At 44.8% G+C, this 9,258-nt stretch overlaps 1 protein-coding gene across 1 annotated transcript in view; it reads right to left on the reverse strand.

Annotated features, from left to right (window-relative positions):
- Positions 1–523: 523 nt before the first annotated feature.
- Slc35b4 (solute carrier family 35 member B4) overlaps positions 524–9,258 on the reverse strand; it is a 22,887-nt gene continuing 14,152 nt past the window's right edge. The window contains exons 5-10 of the mRNA XM_031381456.1: positions 7,455–7,536; positions 7,190–7,250; positions 5,638–5,747; positions 4,450–4,525; positions 3,317–3,392; positions 524–2,560 (exon numbers count right to left, since the gene is read on the reverse strand). Of these exons, the coding sequence (XP_031237316.1) occupies positions 2,314–2,560; positions 3,317–3,392; positions 4,450–4,525; positions 5,638–5,747; positions 7,190–7,250; positions 7,455–7,536 (652 nt within the window). The 3' untranslated portion in view covers positions 524–2,313. The remainder of the gene's footprint in view (positions 2,561–3,316; positions 3,393–4,449; positions 4,526–5,637; positions 5,748–7,189; positions 7,251–7,454; positions 7,537–9,258) is intronic.

Genomic DNA, 9,258 nt, shown 5'->3' on the forward strand with positions numbered 1-9,258 from the left:
AACAAGGGGAGCAGAGAGCATGGGGGACATACTCAACTGTAGGACAGTGTCAGAAGAGAGCGTGTGGCAGATGTACTCAACTATAGGAAAGTGTCCAACCACAGGGCCCTGTGCAATGAAGATGCACAATGAAAAGGAAAACAGAACCTTTAGAATAGCGATTTTAGAAAACTGTAACTAGTGTCTGTTGGATACATTTTCTTCTATCTATAGCAGGGGAGGAAGCAGCTGGGGCACTTGTGTGCTTGAGGGAGCAGAGCTCACAGAGCACTTCCTGCAGGTGTATTTTGTTGTGAGAGTCGTCTGACTCTTATCTATCTGTTCCTACATCTCCTTCAACAAAACTGACAAAGGGAGACACATTCTGAAACCCTAACGGGTCCAGTTAGATCCCACCTGTATCAGCTGTGTCGTACTTCTCCCAACATAAAAAGGGAAGCTCTAGGTAACTGAAGGTTATAGCCTGTGAGGAGTAATCAGAATGGAGCCTCAAGCGCCCCGAGGGACAGATTCTTCTGTTAAATTGGAAGGAAAAGTACTTTTTATTACTGTCTTTTTAAGGGGACATTTAACACTTGGTATTTATAGCAACATTGGTCCAGGCAACCCAACATATTTCAAAGTAGCTAAGAAGCTTTGGGGACTGTGAATGGGTTCACATCTAATTCAGCGTCTTTGAGAACAGACCATTACCAGCACTAGGAAGCTGTCAATGACCAGAATGACAATCAGTCTGTAAACCTGGGGACTTAGGTAGAGAAACAGTATCTGCATTTAATGTAACAAGAAAGCAAAGCACTTTTCCCTGCCTTCCACGGGGACCCAGAGGATTAGGACAGTTCTCTTTGCTGTTGCTGTTCAGACTCATCAAAGAGCTTCTTCAGATGGAGCAACAAAAGAACTACAAGTGAGCCAAGGAGACGCGGAGAGCCACACCTCGGTCTAAGAGCACAGTCTGCACACAGCCAAAGAATGGAAGGCTGTCGTCTATGTGAGGAAAACAGTGCGTTTAGCTGTTTGCAGAGGAGCAGAGGGGTAGGTGAGGGTAATGAGGGTCTGGCTCTCAGATACAATCCAGCTGAGGGCACACAAGTGCCAAGTACCATGTGACAGAGCTACTCTTCCTCAAGAGGATCCAAGAGAGGAAAATGAGACCTTCAGAGTGATCAGCAGAAAAGGGTCAGGCCTGTTTCTGTACGTAAACATGCTGTGTCATACCACCTTTCATGTACACCCACCAAAAGCAATCCCATATCTATGGGAAAACAAGACTGCACCCTGTGGCAGCTGGGGTTTGACCACATTCACACCTGTGTATCAATCAATCAATCAATCAATCAATCATCAATGACTTGACAAGTGACAATTCTCAGAAGTATCTTCTGGTTACCAGGCCTTAACGCCTCTCACAGACACACATTTGAAACCCAGGTGAGTGTGTGTCCGGGTTGACAGGGGCAACAGTCTTTCAGGTGCTGAAAGAGTGGGCTGTATTGGGCCACGCTTTTTCATCTCCGTAAACAGGCCAAGGGGCTTCACGTGGGAGATGGAAGGAAAAGTCTCCCTCTTCTTAATCCACTTCCAAGTTTCCTGCCTTTCTAATGTACAAAGAACACTGCAGGACTGTTCTAACTACAGAAAGCAGCAGTGAAGGAAGCATGTGATCTCTGCATTGATTAAACAAATAATGTGAAAGGTAGGTGGTGGGATCCACCCGTCTGCTCCAGCATCACCAGCATCCAGCTCACGTATTTCAAGGACTCTGCTCATGGGGACAACTGCTTCTCTCCCAACACGCTGGAGGGAGTCCAGCCTCATCACTCCTGGGGCCTAATTTTTCACATGTCCACTGCATCATTCAGTGCCTGATTGTGCCTGGAACACTGGCTGTGCTGCAAAGTGCTGAAGTGTGGAGGGCTGATGGGAGGAAAGAGGTACATATGCCGTCACTGCAAAGAATCATCGGTAGCAAGTTACACAGGTAGAAAACTAGAAGCTCTGAGACTTGAAATTCAACAACTATGGTTCTGATGTTCTGGCAAAGGAATAGAAAAGCAGATGCAGAAGCTACCAGACAGTCTGCCTGGTAGCCTTGTTTGTTTTGTTTATTCTATCTCAGGGACGCCTGTGTGGAGTCTCCAAGTGCAGTCTGGGTCGCCATGAAAGCAGATGAGTCCCATCCTTTCGGAGGAAACTCTGGAGCCTGTCTGCTTCAATACTGTGGTAATTTGGCATCAGCCAAAGTGAAACGACGGTGAGATCTGCAACAGAGACCACTCTCACATTACACCGTCTGTCTGTCCCAGGCAGATCTCAGTCCTTCTTGCCATCCTTTTGCAGCTGACTTTTTGTGGTCCCTAGGTTTTTCCACACCTCTGTGTACATTAAGGTCCCAATGAAGACAAACAAGGTGCCCAGCCAGTGCCACTTAGTGAACTGGTTCTGGAAGTACAAGATAGAAAAGATGAGGCTCACAAACTTGCGCAGAGTCACAACCAGTGTGACAGTGAGGGACGTACACTCTGTGGTAAGGATGAACACACCCCGGATGCACACGTATCTGGAGGAGTGGTTAAGGCTGTTCTCGGTAAACCAGGGTTTGGGTTCGAATCCTGGCTTCAACTTGACATACTGAGAAAACATGAAGATCAATCACTCTGCAGACTCTCCTTAGCAGGACTTCCCGAAGGACTCTGGCCCTGCCATTCCTAAGCCCATCACTATGGATTGTTGTTACAGTTTATAATGAAGGTCATCTTGAAGCGAATGCCAGAGTGACGCTCTCAGGAAGGTGATCCTACCCACCTTCCTCTGTCTTGTCCTCAGGCCCTCCAATCTCTCCTGGAGCTCTGTGTGGCAAATCAGAAGGAGGCAGTCAACCTCCATCTGTTTCAATATTTTAAAGATGCCACAACTCTTATAGTAGTAAGGTCCTTCTACTAACATAATTACTTTCAAATTAGTCTTAATTTGAAATTTGTTTCAGAACTTTGCAGTGATTTATAATAGTCATGACTAACTACCTCCTAGGATACCAGGAACCCAGGCAGGAATCTCAGACTATTTCATCTTATAACATGACCAGCCTTAAGCCAATCCATGGAGTCCTGTCTCCTCTGTGGGACCTATCTGACCTTCTGCACCATTACTGTCTCTTTCCCTTCCACAAAGGGGCTTCATGAATGGGCCCCATTCATGCCTCCAGCTTACCATATAAATCAAGACAAAACCCAAATTCATGTCCCTCCATTGTTAGAATAAACAATCCTCTGCCAAAGCAACATGGGGACACAAATAAAAGAGGACTAAAGGATACTGAGTCACAACATTCATGAGGAGGTAGAACCACATGATGGGCATAGTCACACCGATGACTGGAACTTGATAGAGTTCTGCAGAGGTGAAGAGAGGACACAATCATCAGGGCATGGACAGTAAAACCCTGCGTCTTTTGAACAAGGTTATACAGGAAAAACCAGGAACGGGGACAGCAGCATCATTTCCCTTAAAAGCAGTTGGCACGCAAGTCTCTTTACTCACCTGGTCTCAGTCTATGCTAACCACAGTAGTGGAGCTCTATGGGGATTCCCAGGATCTCCACAAACCATGACACTAATAGTGAGAAATGATGTTTTGTAATTCAGAGTCTTATAGTCTCTCTTACATACTACTTTCGTGACACATTTTTAGGTCCAAGGACGACAGACACAGCACCAGCACAGGAAGAACAGGCCCAGTGTGGTACAAAATGTACTTACTACCTGTGCTGTGTGCAACATAAAGCCTTGATTTCAACAAGGCCTTTCTTATTGTTCACCTATCTACGTTAACACTTTCAGACGATCAGGTTGTATGTGTGAGGTCTTTCAAGGGGACTGACTATCCATCATCAACTTACTACACAGTCACCCTAAAAAGCAAGAGCTCATCTTCATACAGACACTTCACACTGGCTTCACATTTCTTTTTTTAAAATTTTGTAATTACTTTATCTTGTTTATTTAATCTGTAGCTAGGAGACAAGCCCTGTCATCATTTTTCTCCATCTTGCTTGGCGCCAAGGCAACTGGGATCTGTGAGCAGCTCTGCCTTTCACAGCAGAAGAGAAACAGAGACAGCCGGGCTGCCACCCAACTTCCCAGGGCTCCATCCCAGCTGTGTACCCGGACTACTTGTTTGCATTCTCAAAACATTTAACATTCCATGTTCAAATGCGAGCACACAATGCCAAAGGAAAGGAGAAGGCGAAGGATATTCGTATTCGTGGGGAATAGGAAAGAGCCTATGAAGCTCTCACTGCTGCAACTACTGATAAACAGCTCTATCTGGACACCTGGAGGAGCAAAGGTTCAGATGAACACGAGATAAAGCTGTAGTTGAGCCCAGTATAAAAGTGAGGCTTTGCCTCAGAAACTGGCAGGGAATACTGCCACATGACCCCAGACTTACCAGACTTATTGAACAGAACGACGTGGTCATAAATATCAGAGGCCAAGAAGATGAAACCGGGAAGTGGAAGGGCATGCTGTAGGAAGAAATGGATCGCGCAGAGGTAACTGAAACCTGCCGCAGCACAGGTAGGGTAGCTACAGTGACTCAAGCTGGCCAGGGAGCAAGAACGCCCCTCTAAGGTAAGGTGTCTGGTGCCTCTGTGCCCTTGACATCACATGGCATGACATCTTATGGAGTCACCATGGAGAAAGCCAGGCAAAAGAGTAAGGTCCTTCCCTCTAGAAGGGAAGCACATAGACACTGTGCCCAAAAGGAGTTGCTACATACTATATTTGGAAACTACGAGGCCCACACAGATTTTAGAGGATTTAGAAACTAGTATGAAAGAGATGTGAAGACAATCTATGGACGAGAAAAAAACAAAGGTTGAGAAGAGGCTAAAGAGGAAGGAGGACATAAGTGCCTGACAACTGCCACCCTCCTCACTTCAAAACAAGGTAAAATCAAGTCACAGCGACTCTTGCTGAGCTGTCACTATGCTTGCCATTGCTCTCAATGAAAGATACAAACCAGGTAGAATGTTTACGCTTTAAAAATCCCCAGCCACAAACTCAAGTAGTGAATGTGCCCAATTGCCTGTTGGGATTAACTGTGTGCGCACGGGAGGCACTGTTTCCAGGCCTTGGAGGGCAGTTAGCTCTCTGGGCATACTCCAACAGCAGTAAAGAAGGGGAGGAGGAGAGTTACAGGAGCGAGTGCTAGGTGACTCTTTATGATGAAGAAGCTCAGGTACATGCAGTGATGTGAACCATCACATGACTAAAGCCCCTTTGGGGAACTCAGGCCCTGAACTCCCATCCCCCAACTGCCCCACTGATACCCACACTCCTGACCTGTTCTTTGGGGCTCATGCTCCCCTTCCAGCTTTCTATACTGGTTGAACAATTTTACCCGTAGGAACTTTGTGGGCCTTGGTCCCTTGTCCTTTAAATGTTCTATGTGGTTGATCATGATCCTCTCATATGAATACCTGCCACTCAAAATACACATTATCCCCCTGCCTAAAGTGCTTTAGTGTTCTGTCTAAAGGCTGGTTATGAATCCGTCAATTATATAGGATTTCATTCAGCATGACATATCATAAATGGGAAAGTTCACCTTCCTAGAGTTTAAGAGGTTGCTTACATTGTAAAATAATGCCTCCTTGGAGTGTTTCCCAAACTGTTTGTACAGAGTCTCTTGGAATATACCCATTCTTGCCGACATCAGCAGAGCGAAGGTCAGTGCCCCAATACCTAAAAAAACATTGACCAGGTTACTAGATGCCTTCCCACATGTTTTCTCAAGGTGACAGTAATTCATGGTTCTGTAACCATCATAAACTATAAGATATGCAAAATTTAAAACCACAATGCTTCCATGGAATTCTCTCTGATTTCCCGTGTCCCCATCCTTACACCTATTTCTGTATAGTAACACAGGATGAGATTGTCCACACATCTTTAGTCCTTGCTTCTCTCAGGAGGTTCTTCTGGACCTTCCCTTTTATGTCCCTTATTAAATGTGTTTTCACTGTGATTTAGTTTCTGAATATCACCCTATCATATGCTTTTACCACATTTAAATGTCTTGATATGAGACCAGTTAGGCTTCCAGCTATTTTGTTGAAATCAATATACACAAAAACTTGAAATGTTACTTGCGTCCTTAGGATAAATTTCCATAAATGGAACTGCTAAGTCAAACATTAAAACAAACAAACAAACTTTAAGACCTTTAAAAAACTCAATATGTGATATTCCTTGAGAAAGGCAATCGATTCACTCTGCTAGCGGCTTGTATGAAAATGGCTGTGTTACTCTATTCTCACATAGTGACAGCGCCATTTACCATCTTGCCAAAACTGTAAGTCAAAAATTAACAGTTATCATACGTGTGTGTCTGTGTGTGTGATTACTATATCAAGAGCGTATAAGATTACTGGACACTACTTTCTCCAGGAATTGTACATTTGTATGCTCTGAGAATATTCCCACAGGGTAAGTACTTCCCTAACAGGACGGAGATGTTTGCTTCGAAGAACAGCAACTAAAGGGTTAATTACTGTCCAAATCCCAGATAGGGAGGATACCCTCTCCTGTTACCTTCTTCACCCAGTCAGTGTTAGTCTGCTCCTGTTCCTACTACAAACACTGGAGTGTCCCCTTCAAATCCATGTGAGGATGAGGCCCTGGAGGAGTTGTCTAATTAATTCCACACAGAGATACTTGTATTTTTAAAAATTCTCACGAGAGTTGACTTGAGAACACTGCCACACGGAGTAGTTGACTTAAGAAGAAAATAAGCCGCAGAGTTAGAAATGCATCCCTGGGAAATTAGAGTCAAGAGTTCTAACATGCCCTTGTTTTACAGGTCCTCCTAGACAGCGGGCTGGCCATGAGGAGCCAGAAGACTCCTTCCACAGTAGTCCTGAGCAGAATGGTAGACTGTTCTCTCTCGTGCCACTGACAACCATGGGAAACACGGACCTACACCGGACATGAAGCCTAAAGGGACAACACTAGCCTCTCAAGTTTTTGAACACTAAGGTTCAGAGATGTACTGGTCCCAGGTGCCACTCTCCTCCCTGGCATAATTAGTTTAGCCTAAACTTCTTGCCAAGAAACACGTCCCACAGGGGAAGACTCAGCAAACATACGTGCAGAGGTAATTAGCTTTTTGTAAATACTGTACTTGCCTAGTAACCACCATGCAAATGCCTGGAATCCATCCTTGTCACTCAAGCCAGACTGGACAGTCTAGGAAATAAGAAAACACACTGTGTACAAGGACCAGAACTGCATGAGCAGAGAGAGGGTTTCTGCTGTCCACTTCCTCCCATCCCTCCCTGAGCTGCGTCCTTGTGTTATATAAGCTCTCTAATGCCTTTTATTACTCACAGGTGCCTACTAATGGGGCCCGATGACAAGTAGCAACAGAAATGATTCAAAGCTGAGGCTTACCACCTGCTTTGCTGACATGAAAGTGCAAATAAATATCCCTGCAGACACCAGGGCAATGGAGGTATACTTGAACATGCTGTATCTGAAAAATAAGGATAAGACATCTTAGGAAAGGAGACAACATCTACTGGGATCTATCACCAGACAGTGTGCGATTTAAGTACAAAGATCTTTCTGATCACTCCAGTAGCTGTCTTTAACAGTTTGTTGGCCAGCACACACTGTTTTATCAGAAAATGAAAAAGAAAACAGATGCACACCAGATGTCACATGACCCAGTATTCTGCTCTGTAGAAACCAGTAATGCAACCTGCCCAGGCTTCACCAGTATCTGTGGCCTTTCCAGGCCTAAGAGCCCAGAACTGAGTCTTCATACACACACTATTCAAGAGGAACAAGAGATTATCAGGTGCAAGAGTCAAAACTTGGGGAATAATGTCCATTCTCCAGGAAAGGTATTTCATTAAAAACAATCTGAATAACTTAGATAATTTTGTAAAATGTAGGAAATGCTGGATAAAGGGAGGAATAAAAGATTCATAGAGTGCAACATAATTGGTGACATTTTACATTAATTAAAACTATCTTTATAATCCCCTCGGAGTCTCGGTAATCAAAGAAAAGGCCCAGGAAGGATGAAAAGAAATGAAACTCACAGAATGAATCATTGTTTCTTTTCTACTCCAGTACATTGTACCTTTTGGTTACAATACTCATCATAGGCTGACTGGCAATGAGGCTGAGAGAGGGATGAGGGTGTCCACAGAGAAGTGAGGTAAGAAAGTGGAAGAGGGAACACGCCCAAGATTCAGAGGTGAGGAGGACATAACATCTGTCCCAAAACTGGGATTAACTGAGACTAGCTGGACCAGGCACACAGGAACTTCGCCAGCCCAGTGGCTCAGGTTCCTTCAGGTCCCACAACACCCAGAGGAAGCTCCACTCCCAGGCACTCTAACACACCCAGGATCAGAGGTGAGGAAGACATAACATCTGTCCCAACACCAGTAGTAGCTGAGACTAGTGGGACCAGGCACACAGGAACTCTGCCAGCCCAGTGGCTCGGGTTGCTTCCAGTCTGTCTGGGCCGGCTGGTGCCCTAAGCAGACCTTAAACTCTGCAGTCATTCCCAAAACACCCAGAGGAAGCTCCACTCCCAGGTGCTCTAACAAGCCCAGGGTCACAGGATTCCAGAATCACAGGGTCCTAGAGACAGACTGACTCTGAGGAGTTCTGACACAACCAGGATCACAGGAAGGATAGGCTCCAGTTAGACTTACCGAGGGCAGGTAGCAGTAGAGATAACCAGATGATGTGGGACAAGCGTAAGAATATAAGCAACAAAAACCAAGGTTCCTTGGCATCATCAGAACCCAATACTCCCACCATTGCAAATCCTGGACACACCATCACACGAGAAAAGCAAGATTCAGATATAAAACCACTTATCATGATGATGATACAGGACTTTAAGAAAGACATAAGTAGCACCCTCAAAGAAATACAGGAGAACACAGGTAAACAGCTAGAAGCCCTTCAAGAGAAAACACAAAAATCCTTTAAAGAACTACAGGAAAACACAACCAAACAGGTGAAGGAAACGAGCAAAACCATCCAGAAACTAAAAATGGAAATAGAAACAATAAAGAAATCAGAAAGAGAGACAACCCTGGAGATACAAAACATAGGAAAGAAATCAGGAGTCGTAGATGCAAGCATCACCAACAGAATATAAGAGAAGAGAGAATCTCAGGGGTAGAAGACACCATAGAAAACATTGACACAACAGTCAAAGAAAATGCAA

Source organism: Mastomys coucha, unplaced genomic scaffold (genome assembly GCF_008632895.1).
Source record: "Mastomys coucha isolate ucsf_1 unplaced genomic scaffold, UCSF_Mcou_1 pScaffold20, whole genome shotgun sequence".
NCBI lineage: Eukaryota > Metazoa > Chordata > Mammalia > Rodentia > Muridae > Mastomys > Mastomys coucha.